The following is a 17,642-nucleotide window of genomic DNA, read 5'->3' on the forward strand; positions in this document are numbered from 1 at the left end:
TCATCCGTTTATCAGGTTTAATACTATTATTTAAGACTACAGAAATGAAAATAGAGGTTTAGAAGTTTGAAATAGGGTTAAAAACTCAGAAAACCATGTTTGTTGGAATAGGGGCCACACATACGCGTGGCTCACGCGTACGCGTGGGAGTGTAAAAAGGCAGCTCGCGCACGCATCCCCTTATCATGCGTACGCGTAGGTGAATACTTCATGTCATGCGTACGCGTGGACATGCATGCTGGCTCATTACATGTACGCATAGGGCTACTTGCGTACGCACAGTCAAAAATTCCACGCCACGCGTGCGCGTGGGCCATGCATACGCGTAGGCGTATGTTTTCCCCAAAAAAATCTGATTAAGTTAAAAAGCTGCAGAATTACCTGTTTCAAACCCAAAACTTCCATCGAGCATAACTTAATCATTTTAAATCGTTTTTCATCCGCTCTTCGAACGACATAAACTTCACGAAACCAATTTTCATTTAAAATAAGTTGAAATCAATTTGGGGTTCCAAAAGTCAAGTTATAGCTCGCCGAAGTTCGGCCCAAAACCAAAATTTTGCAAACCTTCAAAACCTCTTACTCATTCAAAAGAAATCCCATGATACCAACACAACTAACAACCTAGACTTGCTAACACAATATGTCCTTCTTCCTCAACACAATAACCACCATAAAAGTCATATCTCATACCAATAATAATTACACATACACATGCCAAAATCCTACAACCAAAACCATAACTCATAAATCTCAAGTTTATATACTTATATCCTCAAATCAATAATTAACAATTTGCCAAACCATCAACTAATCAACAGTACCATGCCAATCCATACTTAACAACAAGTTACTAAACAACAGTATACACATACATTTTCCAACATATCCTATAGTCATCTAGCCTAAGTTTTCACAGAACATTATATATTAAATGCAAGAAACCTAAATCATACCTTGCCCGGTTTCCTCGTGGTGATCAAGGCAGCTTATTAACACAAACACAGCCCATTAAACCTCAACAAAACACTAGTGTTCAGCTTCTTCCAAGTTCCAATATCCACAATTTCAAGCTCCAATTATTTATTCACAACCTAATACACATTCATAACACATATATACCCAATTTAATACCCAAGGCATAAATTCAGTAAATTAAATAGGATTTATGGTATCCTCACCATACCCAAGCTTCATGTGAAAAAGAGTGAACATTTTTCTCAAGCTAATTGGATCCTAAAACGTAAAAAACAAGGAAATTCAACACCTCCACATGATTTTTTCGAAAATTGGGGAAGAAGATGCTGAGAGTGAATAAGCGAGTTACCTATGAAATTATTTCAATAGAATCGTAGAGCTCGACGCGGTGGTCGTGTGGTCACAGACGGTGCGACAATCGGAACTCGGATCGGAAAGTTACGGCGTTTGGAAATTGAAACAAGGGTTTCGTACCCTTCTCTTCTTCTCACTGCGTTTAGCGCTGCTTTTGTTGTATTCTTAGAGAAGAAAATGAGCTTTAGCTTATTTAAATGCTGGGCCGGTTGGGCCCACGGTTCTGGTTCAACCGGTTTGGCCCGTTCGGTACAATTTTGGGCCGATTTTTTCGAAATTAGTGTCAAAATTCTCTTTTTGATGAGCTCTATCCTAATTTACTATAATATTTACATTTCTAATTTTTTTATTAAAAATTAATTTATTGACTAAATATTTACTAATTTAACGGGGTTTACATCCTACCCACCTAACAAAGAATTTTGCCCTCAAAATTCAGATTCAGTTATCTGAAATGAGGCGTGGGTAGTCCTTCTGCATACTCAGATATTCTTGAAGCTGACCTCATCACTTGAAATGTCCATCTCCTTTCATTTAAACTAACTTAGGTTGTAAGACATGAATTTGTTTTAAAAGTGTGTTTCAAAAGTTACGAAATGTAGAGTATGTCAAATAAATATACATAACTATACAACAAAATAACCCGATAACCACTTCGCCTCAGAAGTCCAGACGCCTAATGAGGTGCCTCTCGACCTGCATCTGAAAATAACAACATAGTATAGAGTAAGAACCAGATGTTCTCAGTATGGTAAAGGTGCCACACATATAAGATATAAGGTCCTGTGAATGCCAGAGGCAATCTTAGAACACCGACACTCAGATTATTAAGCTTAAAGTATTAAACAGAAACCATAAAAGGTAGTTTTCTAAGAGTATTTAAGCCTAATCTAACTTAATCTTGAATCTAGTCTTACCGCCCTTCCTCCGTACCTCCATCTCCGACAATATATCACAGACAAAAAAATCGATAAAGGCAAACACAAGAAGGTTACAAGTACTGCAGGTAGCAAATATACATTTAACATAGAAAATACAATTAGACACACCCAGTTAGTGCACAAACAAGTAATTCAAGTAATATGCACATGATGCATGTCTGTCCTATGGCTGATGAGTCTCATCTATCGGTTATCAAGCCAACTCGACAAGTCCGGTTTGCAAAACATTTGGACTGTCCCCCGACGTGCATCCCCAAGAGTCTATGCATAGCTTTTTCTCAAATAATCAATATTGCTTAATGGGGGTTAACATTCCCGGAAATTTATAAGTGTCCGGTCACCCTTACGGCATAGGGTCAACAGAGTATCGAGTTTTCGACCTGGTACACGTGGTGGCAAGCCACGGTACTTTACCCAGGGAATCTTGTATCTCAAATCATTTAATTAATCAAGCCAAGTATTATACATAATCATTCATAACATTGCATATTCAATTCATCTCTTTTTCAGCTTTACTTCACCTCCAAGTTATCCCCACTTCCTAACTTCATCCGTTTATCAGGTTCAATACTATTATTTAAGATTATAGGAATGAAAATAGAGGTTTAGAAGTTTGAAATAGGATATAAAACTCAGAAAACCATGTTTGCTGGAATAGTGGCCACACGTACGCGTGGCTCACGCGTACGCGTAGGAGTGTAGAAAGGCAGCTCGCGCGCGCATCCCCTTATCATGTGCACGTGTAGGTGAATAATTCATGTCACCCGTACGCGTAATATTAAAAATTAATATTCACATTTCTAATTTTCTTTATTAAAAATTAATTTATTGACTAATTATTTACTAATTTAACGGGGTTTACAATGGGCGTCGGCGCGGTGCTCTCCTCCACGGACGTCGACGCGATCATCTTCTCCACGGGAGCTGTTTCATAGCGATGGCACGGTGCGCTCCTCGTTTTGTGCTGAATCACCACTGTCGAGAAACCCATCTCCCTTCTATTCTCCTTCTTCGTCTTCTTACCATGTCTCGCCTCCTCCTATTCGCGACCCCTGTCTCTCCTTCTCCTATTTGCGAGCTCTGACAACGCTACACGCAGCTGTAACCTCCCTCCTCCTCCTCTACGTATTGGTAAGAAATGTCTAAACTTTACTGTAGGAATAGGATTTCTGAATCCATTAATTCTGAATTTTAGTATGGGAATGTTCTGATTTTTAGTATGGAAATAGAATTTCTGAATGCTTTGATTCTGAATTTTAGTATGGGAATAAAATTTCTGAATGCATTGATTCTGAATTTTTTGGGCTTTTTGATAGTTTTGATTTTGGGTGTTTTATTTCAAATTTTCTGAATTTTTTATGATTCTGATTGTTGCTTCTTAAGGTTTTCATTTTTATTTTGCATTTTAATTATGATTTTGCGTCATTTATTATAAGCATATATTCAGCAAAGATTTCTTTCATTGCTTAATATCTCTGAATATAAAACCATCATTTCTAGCATTTTTACTTCCTGTTTTGAGGTTAGTCTAATGGAGAAGGAGAAGAAAAACCTTCTTTTGTGTTCTTTTTTCTTTAATTTTCAGCTTTATAACTGAAATTTTACGTTTTAATTGAGCTTTTCACTCCTTTTTGTTGTTGCTTTTAAATTTCAGTGACAATTTGTGATTTTGTTGATTTTTTTATTCATGTGATGAATTTCAGTGGCAATTTTCATAATATTGTTAGTAATTTAAATTGCACAAAGGAATTGAACTATAATTATAAATTCAACCAAAAATATTGTGGTTTTGTTGACTTTTTTTATTCATGTGATGAATTTTAGTGGCAATTTGCATAATATTGTTAGTAATTAGGACTTGCATAAAGGAATTGAACTGTAATTATAAATTCAACCAAAAATACACCTTTAATGGATGTTTGGGCAACAATTCCAACTGTGTTGAGTATAACTGCACTCTTATATTTGCAACAATTTTGAAGTTTATTAAAAATAATCTGCCTGTTGCCACTATATACACTTCCCATTGGGATAAAAAGAAAAGCCTTTCTTCCTAGCAGTGGTGTTATAATGAGAAATTTTTTTTTCTGAGAATTTTGTTTGTGGTTGAACGCTAAAGAGCACATTGAATCGCTGGTCTATTGATCTGGTAACACAGCGACCACCCCTCAGCTGCAACCTCCTCACCCCTGCCTTCTTGTTACTCTATTCTTCATTTTTCAGGTTTTTGGAAAAATTCATTTTGCTGTTCTCTGATTAAATTTATTACATTTTAGTTAGATTTTAATTTTTACTTAATAATTTTATTTAGTCAAACTTATTTTTGCTGAATAGGTTAATTTAGATTAAAATTAGAATTTTCTTGTCAGCTTTTGTCTTAGTTCATAGTTAATTAAGCATGCTACTTTGATTCTTGAGTCTGAAATTTCAATTTGTTTGGACTGGTGACGATTGGATTTTTGATGGTTTAGAATTTCTCAAATAAAATCTCGTTGTAAAGTATAGTTTCTAAACCAAGCAATAATCCTTTCATACAAAAATTTGTTTGTCACAAGTAACAAACCCCTAAAATTAATAACCGAAGTATTCAAACCTCGGGTCGTTCTCCCTAGGAATTACAATAAAGTGTCTTGTTATTGGTTGTGAATTATATTTGGGGTTTTTAAGCTTTTGGACAAGAAATATAAATGGCAAAGAAAATAAACTAACAACTAACAAAGCTCTTGGCAAGATATGAGAACTAGAAGTCCTATCCTAGTTATCCTTCTCAATTATGATGAGAATTGTTCATTGCTACCACTTAGTTAACCCTTACTAAAGAAAGGAAAGTCAAGTGGATGAATTGACTTGAGCCACAAGTCCTAGCCAACTCCCAAGGAAAGACTAGCTTTAGTGCACTCCAAACCAATTAGCAATCTCTCCAATTATCAATCAACAAAGGAATTAGATAACTCAAGTGTCACTAATTACTCTACCTAGGCCAAGAGGAACAAAATCTACACTAAAACTAAAAGAGACATTTCAACAAACACATAAAGTGCAATAGAAGTAATCATTATTAAATGCAAGAATTAAAGGAATCTACAACTACAAAAACAAGAGATCAACAATAGAAAAGCAAAGAAGACACATTTAGTATGAATTACCTCTTATTGAATTGGAAGAACGTAGAAGGAACAATACTAGATCTACAACAAAATATAAGAACAACATAAAGGAAATTACAACAAAAGAGTAGAAGAAGATGAATGTAGCAACAAAGAATTGAGAGGTAGAAGTAGGAGAAAGCAAAGATTAAAATCTAGATCTAAGAACCAAACCTAATCCTAATCCTAATTCTAGAGAGAAGAGAGAGCTTCTCTCTCTAGAAACTAACTCTAACTACTAAACTAAACTAATGGTTAAAAGTTAAGTTGATTCCTCTTCAATCCTTGGCTTAAATAGCATCAGAAATGAGTTGGATTGGGCCCACAAGGCTTCTAAAATCGCTGGCCACGTTTTGCTTTAAGTGGACTAGGTGGCAGCAACGGCGCGTGCGCGTACTTTGCGCGTGCACGCTACCATACGTGTAGCAACTATGGCAAATCTTATATCGTTTCGAAGCCCCGGATGTTAGCTTTCTAACCCAACTGAAACCGCATCATTTGGACCTCTGTAGCTCAAGTTATGGTCGTTTAAGTGCGAAGAGGTCGGCTTGACAACTTTCCGGTTCTTTCATTTCTTCATGAGTTCTCCAACTTTTCATGCTTCTTTCTTCATTCCCTTGATCCAATCTTTGCCTTCTAAATCTGAAATCACTTAGCAAACATATCAAGGCATCTAATAGAATCAAAGAGAATTAAATTTAGCTATTTTAAGACCTAAAAAGTATGTTTTCATTCTTAAGCACAATTAAAGGAGAATATACAAAACCATGCTATTTCATTGAATAAATGTAGGTAAAAGGTGATAAAATCCCCTAAATTCAGTACAAGATAAACCGTTAAATTGGGGTTTGTCAACTGGCTTGATTGATATTTTGTTGAATTTCATATTTTTCACTGCTTTTCTACTGAGGTGCAATTTTCTATGCTGGTTGTTGCTGATTCAGCAATTTCTGGTTTTTCACCTTGATTCTGGTACTTTTCACCTTTGATTTCTTCATTTTTAATGTAAATTATAGAATAATTAATTTTCATAATTCGCTTAGTTAACTATTTTATATAGAATCGATTATTGTTTTTTGTTTGTTTGTTCTGTTGGCTACTTTGATTGAGTTAAATAGTTCATAGAGAATAATGTAAATTTTATTCTTTACTCCTTTATAGAGAAAGATTGCCACTTTGTTAATTGTTATTGATTTTAATTTGTTAATGGTTAATTATTAGTGCTGCTGACAAGAATCGCGAGTTAACTTGCAAAATCATACGTTTTTGCGATTCTATTCCTCCATTTCATAATGTTTTTGCTTTGCGTCTCAGAGAAATAGTATTCACATAGAATCGATGAGTAAGCACGCCAAATCGTCAGAATTGCATCTACGGTGGTGACCGATATCCAAGGTAGCAGGGTGGCAAGAAGTTGTTGTCTATGGCCCAATTCGAAACCCAACTCAAATCCAAGCCCCAATCCTTTGAGAAGAAGGCTTGAACCCTAGGTTTATGTATGTTAAGCTTTATGTCTCCATTTTTTTCAGGACAATAGGTAACTGATTAACTGGTTATAGTTAGATTTTATATTCTCTTGTTCGCTTTGTAACAATTTCTCTGATATATTTGATAAAGAGTAGTTCATTAATTTTTTAGCTAATGATGTAAAAATGATTAACAAGCTACTTAAAACACTAGTTCATGCCACCAACATGGTGATCCAGTTCAAAAGCTGGTCTGATATGGATTACTATAGGTAAAGTCAGAACATTCAGAGAAATTGATGCTAGAATTTATGTACCTAAGGTAAATAATGTGACTAGTAATTATATGATTATGTATGTGAGAATAGTATTAGTCACCTCATAGATTATATATTCATATGATTGAATTATCATTTATTAATATATGGTAATAAGCATTTTCATGTTTTTTAGGTAGTGACTTTTCTTTTTATTTTCTTTTTTCTTTTTTCATTTAATCTATGTGATATCTTTAAGCTCTTTCAATAGGATTCAAGTTAAAGGAAAAAGAATAAGAAAGAAAGAACAAAAAGCGCAGTTTGTGACACTATTAAAATTTTAGTTTTCAAGGTGTTTGTTTTTTTTCTTTAGTTTTTTTTAGTGCTATTTGATGTCATATATATCATTATTGTTGTCTTGTCGGGAGATGCTAATGTAATATGTAGTGGAGCTTGGAAATTCTGGCCGCTAGAGCTTATGGCTTGCCTCAATTTCGACTGTAAGTATTTTTATGGAGTGCTAAACCGTCTGAAGTATTCTAATGTTTTTGTTGTAATATCTTTCAAAATACAGTTATCATGATTATTTACATAAAAAAGAAATATTATTTTCATTCTTTTGTTTTAGTGTTGAAGTTCAAATTTGAGTTAAATTTATTATTGTTCTTTCTATATGGTACTGAAGTTTTCTCAATTCCCTCTTCTAACTCATGATGTTATATATATTGTCAGGGGTGTTATTCTTTTAGAATTTCAAGTATGTGCAAGTTTTACATAGAACTTGTGTATCTGTGTTTAGAATTGTAAGCGAATTTTGTAGAGGAGTTTATTACCCATGGCATGGTGATTAATTGGTATGATGAAAGTCGTGATGTTCATTTGGTCCTTATATTGTGTTACATTTACACTATATCGTTGTTTTCTTTAGTATTGAATATGATTTTATTCGTTGATTGGTATTTTATATGATACGAAGATGTTTAGCTTAATAGATTACTTGTTAGGTCACAGGTAAGTATGGTTGGACTGCAAACATGAAGAGGATTATGAAGGCTCATGCCTTGAGAGATAACGGCATGACTAGCTACATATCTAGTAAGAAGACTATGGAGATCAACCTTGACATACATCGGCATTATGGAAGAATTGACGAAGAGAACGAAAGCCAATGAAATTAAGCATTTATTTATTTATTTGTTGAAGTTCATGAGAAAACATCTATTTTTTTGGTTTAGTTATGTATATTTTGATTTGAATTGGCAACTACAAGTATATGAATTTAAAATTTATTTAGTTGGATTTGAAACAACCTTTTAATTTAATATATATACAATATATTAGCTTATTAGCTTATCTTTTCTTTTTATTTATTAAATTTAGTTTAAATAATTAAATTTTATTAAAGTACGCTATATATCCTTTTAAAAAGACATTTTCAAATAAATTTAGATAAATGTTGCTTTAGATATTTGAAAAGGTAATACAAAAAATCTTAGATAAGTATTACTTTAGGTCTATGAAAAAGGCAACTTAAAAAAAATTTGAACAAGTGTTGCTTTAGGTATATCAAAAGGCAACTTAAAAAAATCTGGACAAGTGTTACTTTATGTATTAGAAAATACAACTCGTAAAAAATGTTGTCATAAAGTCTTATCTAAAACGTTGTGTTCGGGTCCTCTAAGACAATGTTTTTTGAAGGTTGTCACAAAAAGGATTCTCTTTGATACACAAAAGTGTTGCATTAAACCAAAGGTAATGGCCGTATAGCCAACCTCCAAAAAGCGTTACGTTTTGTCGAAAAGTATTGCCTTTGATAAAAAACAACACTTTTTTTATTATAGACAATATTTTTAAAGGGTTGCCTTAACCAGAATTTGTTGTAGTATTTTTTTAGTTTTTGAATTTTTTTCTAATATTTATAGATTTCTCGTTTTGTTTGGTTTTGAATTTTAAAATAATTGTAAATATCTATTTTTTGTTAAATTTTGAATATTTTTTATTACGTTTCAAATGTTTTTTTTAAGTTTTAAATATTTTTTTACAATAATTTTAAATATTTATTTTTATTTAATTTTAAACTTTTTTTTCAAATTTTAAATATTTTTTATTTAATTTTGGATGTAATTTGAATTAACATTTTTTGTAAAAATTAATTTAAAAAAAGTTACTAATTAGCTGGAGTAGTTAGTTGCGACCCTTATTATTTACCTAACAAAGTTGGTTCTAAAATCTTCAGTGTATTCAATCTAAATTAACCAAATTCAGACAACAGACATAAGATGTTTGTAATTTAATTAAAAAGAAAAAAAAAACAAAGTCCAAATTGAAGATGGAAATGCATCAATGTGACTTATAGTCGGTTACCTAGATTTTGCAGGTTCTTTATACAAATAAATATATAAAAATAATTATTTTTCTTAATACGGACCTAGAAAAATGATTACCAAAATATACGGAACTATCTTTTATTAGTAGTGATGCCTGCAAAATAAAAAAACACACCAATTCTTCCATGACGTCTGCAAAATGGATAATAAACAGCTCACATTTTGACCATACACAAAATGGAATACATGCATAATACAATCGATGGCACTTAAAATAAATAATAATAATAATAATAATAATAATAATAATAATGACGTCTGCAAAATGGATAATAAACAGCTCACATTTTGATCGTATACACAAAATGGGATGCATGCATAATAAAATCCATGGCACGTAAAATAGATAATAATAATAATAATAATAATAATAATAATAATAATAATAATAATAATATTAAATAATTTTAACTAGAATAATAATAATAATAATAATATTGATAAATAATAATAATATTTAAATTATAACAAAATAAAATATCACTACAAATATGTTGATTTTTTTTATTAAAATGTGCAAAAATATGATGCTTATCTAGGTACTCAATAAAAATTTTTTTCGGCATTTGTTCCACTCATTTTTTTAATACCGTTCTCCCTTATCAAATTATTCTAATTTTGAATTTTTTTTAAAATAGTGGATTTTTATTATTTTATTTTTATTTTTAGAATTTAATAAAAAGATAAAAAATTAAAATAAAAAATAACATTTTATTTTTTCATTATTTGATTTATATTTTATTTTTTAATATTTTTTATTTTTAAGATGTTATAAAAGACAGTAAAAAAAGGAAATAATATATTCACTTGCATATCTTGGTGGATTAGAGTGTATTTTCATTTCTATTTTGGGAATGCCAATAATAAAATGACTCTGCATATCTGGATGACCATTTTTTTATTCCTATGTATTTAAAGAAATAATATGTTTATATCTTTATTTGTATTAAAAAAAACAGATTTTGCATATTATAGTATGGGCAGAATAAGAGAGAGTAGTAAAGTACTCGCTAGTAGCTAGAAACAAACAAAAAAACAATTAGAGAAGAAATGTGAACATGTTTCGATTGTAATGGAAAAAATGTATGTGTTTATACAGTGACGAGTAATTTAATTATTGTTTTTGTAGCATAATAGGCAGTGACAGAAAGAAAGCCTCGTGATGTGTACGTCTCATAGTTTAGTTGCTTCATTTCAGTAATTAGACTCTAGGCTTACGAATTTGAAACAAAAAGGTATGGACGTAAAGGCGGAAATTGGATACATTCTTCATTTTTTGATGGGGTACATACATTCATCATATGTTATTTTTAATACTAGCATGAATGTTCATGAAATGTACGGTTCAGAAGATTCAAAACACTTCACTTGAATTGAAGAATTGTTACAATAACTATGAAAATCATTATCTACAAAAATTAGTAAATATATAATATATTTCTAAAAAATTATAGATAAAATTAAGGAAATTTAGATGTACAATAATAATAAGAGTAATGATTAAGTACGATTTTGATTCTGAAAATTTAAGCAAAAAATTTTATTCGTTTACAATTTTTTTTATATTTAAATTTATCTCTAAAATTCAACTTAGTTTTAAAATCGTTATTTTGATCAAAATACTTTTCTTTAACAACCTTTTTTCAGCAACTTCTTCATTAAAAATTTAAAATATTCGATTTTTTTTTGTTCATCATTCAAAATTTATACTTTTGCTTCTACAAACACTAAAATAAATTTAAATAAAATTATTATTAAGAAAATAAAGCATAATCAGCAACAAAAATTTTCATAGCATCAATGAAAATTTTAAAATCAAGTTGAATCACAAGGACGAATTTAAATGAAAAAAGATTGAACACGAATCAAATTTTTGGCCTAAACCATGAGAATCAAAATCGTAAAAAGAATATCAATAACAACAACAATAATAATACGTAACAATAACAACAATAACCATATAAAAAAATACCTAAACATTAATAGTAATGTTCCATACCAGACTTAACCCACAAACCGAGCTTTTGACAGTGGGTTTAAATTCAAATTCAATGAAGAAATAAAAAAATTCTATTAAGAAAAATTTGACTGAAATCTTAAAGTGATCTCTCAGATTGCACTAATTTTACTCATGAGATTTCAATTGTATGTACTCGTATGAAAACCATTTCAATTAAGCTCAATTCTATGGCTTCTTAATCTTTCAATAAAAGATTCAGTCATTTTCAAGTGTAAAAATTAAAAAGTGTACGTTATTACTTATTAGGTATTATTAGCTAATTTTGTAGAGATAGGTTGCGAAATCAAAGAAGTTTTCTATTATATTTAGCAAGCATTGTAACTGAAATATAAATAAAGTACAAATCAACTCATTTTTTACTTTTTCAATAAATTATTAATATTTTTTACTTCAAAATATAAATAATAAAAAATTTTCATTTGAAATTAAATAAAATATTTAAAATATCAAAGCTAATAAAAACAAAAATTTAAATATTTTGTTTTAGATCAAAGTCTAACAAAATTTATGTTATTACAAATTTATAAATCTAAAATAAAATGATTAATGAATTTTTAAAATTAAAAAATTATCATTTAATTCATTGATATCTAAAATATTATTATTGAGATATTATTGTTTAAAAAAGTTAATTTAAGATATAGTACTCCAAGATAATATAAGAGCTAATATTTAGATTTGTCAAAGTTAAAATTAACAAATAAAATAGATTTATAACTTTAACAATAGATTTGTAAGTATTTTTTAACGGAATTGACAAAATTTTAATAATGAAATATTTTTGTCAAATAAAAATTATTTTGATGAATATAATATTAATTTTTTTATAATTAATTTGATCAGCATTCAAATTTTTTATAATTAAAAATAATTATTTATTTTAATTAATATGGACCGAATTTTATTATTAAATCTCTATCTTAAGTCGGCATATGACTTTGGTAAGCAAAATTATTATAACCCAACTAGAGTATTTATTTTGAATTACATAAGCCACTATTTCAAAGTTATGTTTACGTTTTTGATACAATGAAAGTAACCCATCTCTCTATAGAATGGACATAACTTTCTTTTCCATACACTCTCTAATTCAACTTGTCCCTTCATTGAATTATTGGTCATATACATATTAATATTATATTTATTGAATTATATTATATATGGTACGGGGTCTATCTATCAATTTGCACGAACTCGCCAAAATTAATCTAATCACGTTTCACGTTATATCATGCAAAACTCATTAGTATAAGAGTACGCATACGAGTCACAAATGACAAATTTGTTCACATCATTTTCATTTTTTATATGGAGTCAGTCTTTTTTTACACAACAAAATTATAAAAAGCGCTATTTGATTGATGTTTAAATACTAGACATGAAATTTAATAATATTTATTTGGTTTATATTTTCGTAAATTGTGTATTAATAAAAAAAATACAAATATTTTTTATGTTTAAATTTATTTAAATACCACTGCACTATTTTGACGTGTTTGATTTTATTATTAATTTATATTATATTCTTAAAATAAATTTAAAAATAATATGTATTATTAATGGTGAAATTTGATTTATGCTGTATATACAACTCTAATTTACTATCTTACTTTAAGAATTGGACAAAAATATATATGACTATTATTATTATTATTATTATTATTATTATTATTATTATTATTATTATTATTATTAATTTTTTAATAATGCTTTAATTTAATAGTCATGACTGAATAAGTATTAATTATACGTGTTATTTTATTTAAGAATAGTTATTAATAGATTTATCTAATATGTGTCTTTAAGATATATACTAGGTTTTTTATTCTTATTAAAAAATTTAAACATTTTACTTTAAAAAATTACATAACAAATATATTAAAAACTTAATTTTATAAGTTTTTTTATAAAGAAATTAAATTGATAATCTTAATTTGTGCTCTTAAATACATATTAGTTAATCCCTGATTTTATTAATTTTGACATAGATTTTATAACAGTCTTTGGATAGTTATAATTTTGATTTTATGGATGAAATAATTGAATCAATTTAGCTGATTTACAAAATTTAACTATATTATATGTATAAAAGAAATTAGTCATAGTATAAAAAATACGTATTTAACGATTCATAATTTTTTTATTATGCTATTATAAAACAGTTTTATTATTTGATTATTATATTATCATAAATTTGATTATTTTAATGATTAATTATTTAATTAAAAAATATATAAAATAATATGCATTAATATATATAAATATACGATAATAATTTAGTACATAATTGATTTTCACTATACATGTAATATTTTTGAATTATCTTAGAGGATAAAATAAAGTTTATACAATATTTATAAAGACTAAATTGATTTTATTTTTAAGAGTCTCATTAAATATTTAAGCGTTTTTGTCAACTAAATTCAAACTCTACGTGAATTACCCATTTGTTTTTTTTTTCGGGCATTTTTTTTTTCATGTTATTCTTCTATTATTGTTGTTGCTGTGTTTTTTTATTTCTCCTCCTTCTCCTTCTAGCGGTAATTGTTTTTTATTTTATTAATACAATGTTGATGATAATTAATTATAGTATGAGTACATAAAGTTAACTACAAAACATGTACTTCTGCTATAATTAATTACCATCAATATTAAACCAATAAAATGAAAAAAAAATCTAGGTAAACAATGCAACAATTTTTTTTTCTTCTCTTTATTCTTATTTTTATTCATGTCAAGAGGGTGAGAACAAGAAAAAACACTAAAGGGAGAATTTTAATTTGTGTATAATTTATTAAAAAAATAGTATCAAATTTTTTAATCGACACATATTCTTATTAAGAGGATAGAAAAAGATGAACTATGAGAATGTAAAACGAGAAAGAGAAAATAAAGAAGAAAAAGAAGAAGATGATGATGACGATGAAGAAGAAAATGAGGAGGAGGGAGAGTTTTAAATTGTGTACAATTTATGTAACACAGAAAATTTCTTAATTGACACAAAAATTTCTTAATTTTGACACAGAAAATTTTTAATCCGTGATATCTTTCCAAACTAAATGAAGTGATATTGATGTTTTTTCAATTCTAAAACACATTTAAATGTATTTTGTTGGTTGAATGAGTTAAAATTTTGGATTTATGGTTCTTTATTTAAATATTTATTGCGTCTTTTATAAAAAAATATCTGTGTTGTTTTAATTAAATGATGTGTTTTTGTTATTATTGAATTAATTGTATGGTATTAAACTAATATATATAAAATTTGGTCATTCTTATGTCATTTACAATAATTTAATATATTTTTTAAATTTAAAATATATTTAAATATATTTTGTTGGTTAAATAAGTTAAGGTTATAAATTTGTGGTCTTTTAAAATTTTTTTTGTGTCATTCACGATTAAATAATATATTTTGTTATTGTTAAATTAATTTCGTAATATTTAACTAAGAAGAAGAGAAAAACCAAAGAAAAATAAATCAAACAAAAAAGGGAAGGTAATGACAATGAGAATGATGAAGATGATGATAAAAAAAAAAAAAAACACACAACAGCCTACAAATGGTGTAATTTTTTTTTCAAAAATTAGTGGCGGTAGGAATTATAATTCTAATGACCCAATATTGTTACCAACTGTGCATGCAAATAGAACCGTCTCATCTTCATTATCTCGCTCAAACAACCTTTAATTTTCTCAGGTTAATTGCACATTTACCAGCCTTTTCAAGAAGTATAAACATTATACGAATTTCAACTCAGTAATGCCTACTTTGTCCCATCACTCTTATGAATTATTTACTTAAATACAATTCCACTAAGCTAAGATTATTTTGCTGACGTTAGTTCCTTCTAACACCGCCATTCTACAACCTTCGTGGATATCTATATATACGCACATAACTTTCACGAGTTCTAGCAACATAATATCAATTACTCTTATCTATTCTTCTATACATATATTTTTCACAATTCACTTGACTTCTTTTATAAAAAAAAATCATCATGGTGCTGATCCAAGAAGAAATAGATCCTCCCTATGTTCAATTGTCCGATACAGAAGACGAGGAAATTGATGTAACCTTGACAGCAGAAGATGAAATGATAGACTATGAGGATCTGAAGAAGCGCATATGTAAAGACCGTATCCTTCTCCAAAAGATGAAGAAGAAACTTAACATGGACGAATCTGAGAACAGAGAAGCCAAACAAGAAGCGTCCAGGAAAAAGAAGATGTCTAGGGCACAAGACTCTGTCCTCAAATACATGGTCAAGATCATGGAGGTTTGCAAAGCTCGTGGATTCGTCTATGGCATCGTCCCTGAAAAAGGTATAGAAATTAAAATAAGCATAATTAACTATTAAATTATCTAAAATTTTTAATTATGAAGTTAATTATATTTGAATTTTTATTTAACAATTAATACAAAAATAATTTTAATATTTTTCTATGTTTTTATTAAAAACTATTTTATTTATGTCATACTTCAGTCTTCACTTTGATATTAAAATATTTTAATTATAATTTATAGGTAACCCAGTTACTGGAAGTTCGGATAGTCTACGAGAATGGTGGAAAGAAGATATTAGATTTGACCAAAATGCCCCTACGGCAATTGCAAAGTATTTACCCTTACTTGAAAAGGGAGAGTCAGATGAGTCATCAAGTATACACCTTCTCCAAGATCTTCAAGACAAAACACTAGGATCTCTTCTTTCATCACTGATGCAACACTGTGTGCCGCCACAAAGAAGATATCCTTTGGATAAAGGTGTGGCCCCACCGTGGTGGCCTAATGGGTCAGAGGCATGGTGGGGTGAACAGGGCCTTTTGGCTCAAGAACACGGGCCACCACCGTATAAGAAACCCCATGATTTGAAGAAGACATGGAAGGTTTCGGTTTTGGCTTCAATTATAAAGCACATGTCCCCTGACCTGAAGAAATTGAGAAGGCTTGTGACTCAATCAAAGACCTTGCAAGATAAGATGACTGCCAAAGATAGTGCTACTTGGTCCAAAGTTGTGAACAAAGAAGAAGCTTTGTTGAGACTTACCAACAAGTGTCTTAAGATTTTCCCTTCTTCGTCCAGCGACCAGGAGAATAATAAGGAAGACGGTGAGGGAGAAATTGAAGTCTTTGAGTCATCTCCAATAAACTCTATTAATAATTCTGTTGATCATGTTTTGTTTGGCAGTAGCGGCAATAGCAGCACCGGAGGCAGTGAAAAAAGAAAGTGTGATTTTGATAATAATAATAATAATGGTAACAACAACAATAACGATAATAATTTTGTGGACAAATTATTATATACATGTCAGAACCTAGATTGTCCGCAAAGCGATTTGTCTATGGGATTTAGAGACAAGAATTCAAGGTTGGACTCGATGTGCGCTTTTGGCGGTACCACTCTCGATCATCAGAGAAGTAACAGCAACAATGAGAATTGGAAGGCTTTCCATGATTATCTGTCGAGTGAGGAGAGGATGACAAGTGTTGGAGATTGGATGAACATGGAGGTAGCTAAAGCCAACAACAACAATAACAATAATAATAATTTTGGTGACACTGATTTTGGTGATATTGATATTATGAATGGAATGAAAGAGATTGCGGGTGGAGCTTTTGGTGAGGACAATTTAGGACTGTGGCTGAATGACATTGAAGATTATGAGTTGCTTGCGGCATTGGAGATGGTTAAAGCAAATAGTGTGATGGATTCCACTCATCAGAATAATAATCCACCATTAATAAAGCATGATTATATTTCTCCACATGACGGCCTTGGCCAGGAAGCAACAACTTCATCACTTTGGGACTATACTACTACTTCGTTTAAGAGCAACAATATTTAATAATTAATTTTATATGTTTAAGAATATTGTAGTTTTTATGTATTATTAATTAATTATTAGTCTTCTCTAATATCACATTATCATACACAATTTACTCACATATAATTCTGATTAGATTGATTAATTACCTGATGTGAGCTATCTATAGTTATAGTATCCAAAAAATATTCCTGTTATATGTAATATTGTTATTTTTAAATAAAATGTTATTTTATTATGGATATGATTTGTATGCATGTG

At 29.4% G+C, this 17,642-nt stretch overlaps 1 protein-coding gene across 1 annotated transcript; it reads left to right on the forward strand.

The window, feature by feature from the left end:
- The first annotated feature begins 15,553 nt into the window (after window positions 1-15,553).
- On the forward strand, window positions 15,554-17,402 carry LOC130948995 (putative ETHYLENE INSENSITIVE 3-like 4 protein). Its single transcript, XM_057877839.1, has 3 exons — window positions 15,554-15,878; window positions 16,081-16,665; window positions 16,768-17,402. The coding sequence occupies exons 1-3, from the start codon at window positions 15,554-15,556 to the stop codon at window positions 17,400-17,402; spliced, it is 1,545 nt and encodes a 514-aa protein (XP_057733822.1).
- Window positions 17,403-17,642: the final 240 nt, after the last annotated feature.

This window comes from Arachis stenosperma, chromosome 9, assembly GCF_014773155.1.
Source record: "Arachis stenosperma cultivar V10309 chromosome 9, arast.V10309.gnm1.PFL2, whole genome shotgun sequence".
Lineage (NCBI taxonomy): Eukaryota > Viridiplantae > Streptophyta > Magnoliopsida > Fabales > Fabaceae > Arachis > Arachis stenosperma.

What these genes read in the sequence shown, in the direction of transcription:
- LOC130948995 (XM_057877839.1), top strand. Translation starts at nt 15,554, where the DNA reads ATGGTGCTGATCCAAGAAGAAATAGATCCTCCCTATGTTCAATTGTCC. An exon ending in TGGCATCGTCCCTGAAAAAG is followed by an intron (nt 15,879 to 16,080) that starts GTATAGAAATTA and finishes TATAATTTATAG; the next exon opens with GTAACCCAGTTACTGGAAGT. An exon ending in GGAGAATAATAAGGAAGACG is followed by an intron (nt 16,666 to 16,767) that starts GTGAGGGAGAAA and finishes GCAGCACCGGAG; the next exon opens with GCAGTGAAAAAAGAAAGTGT.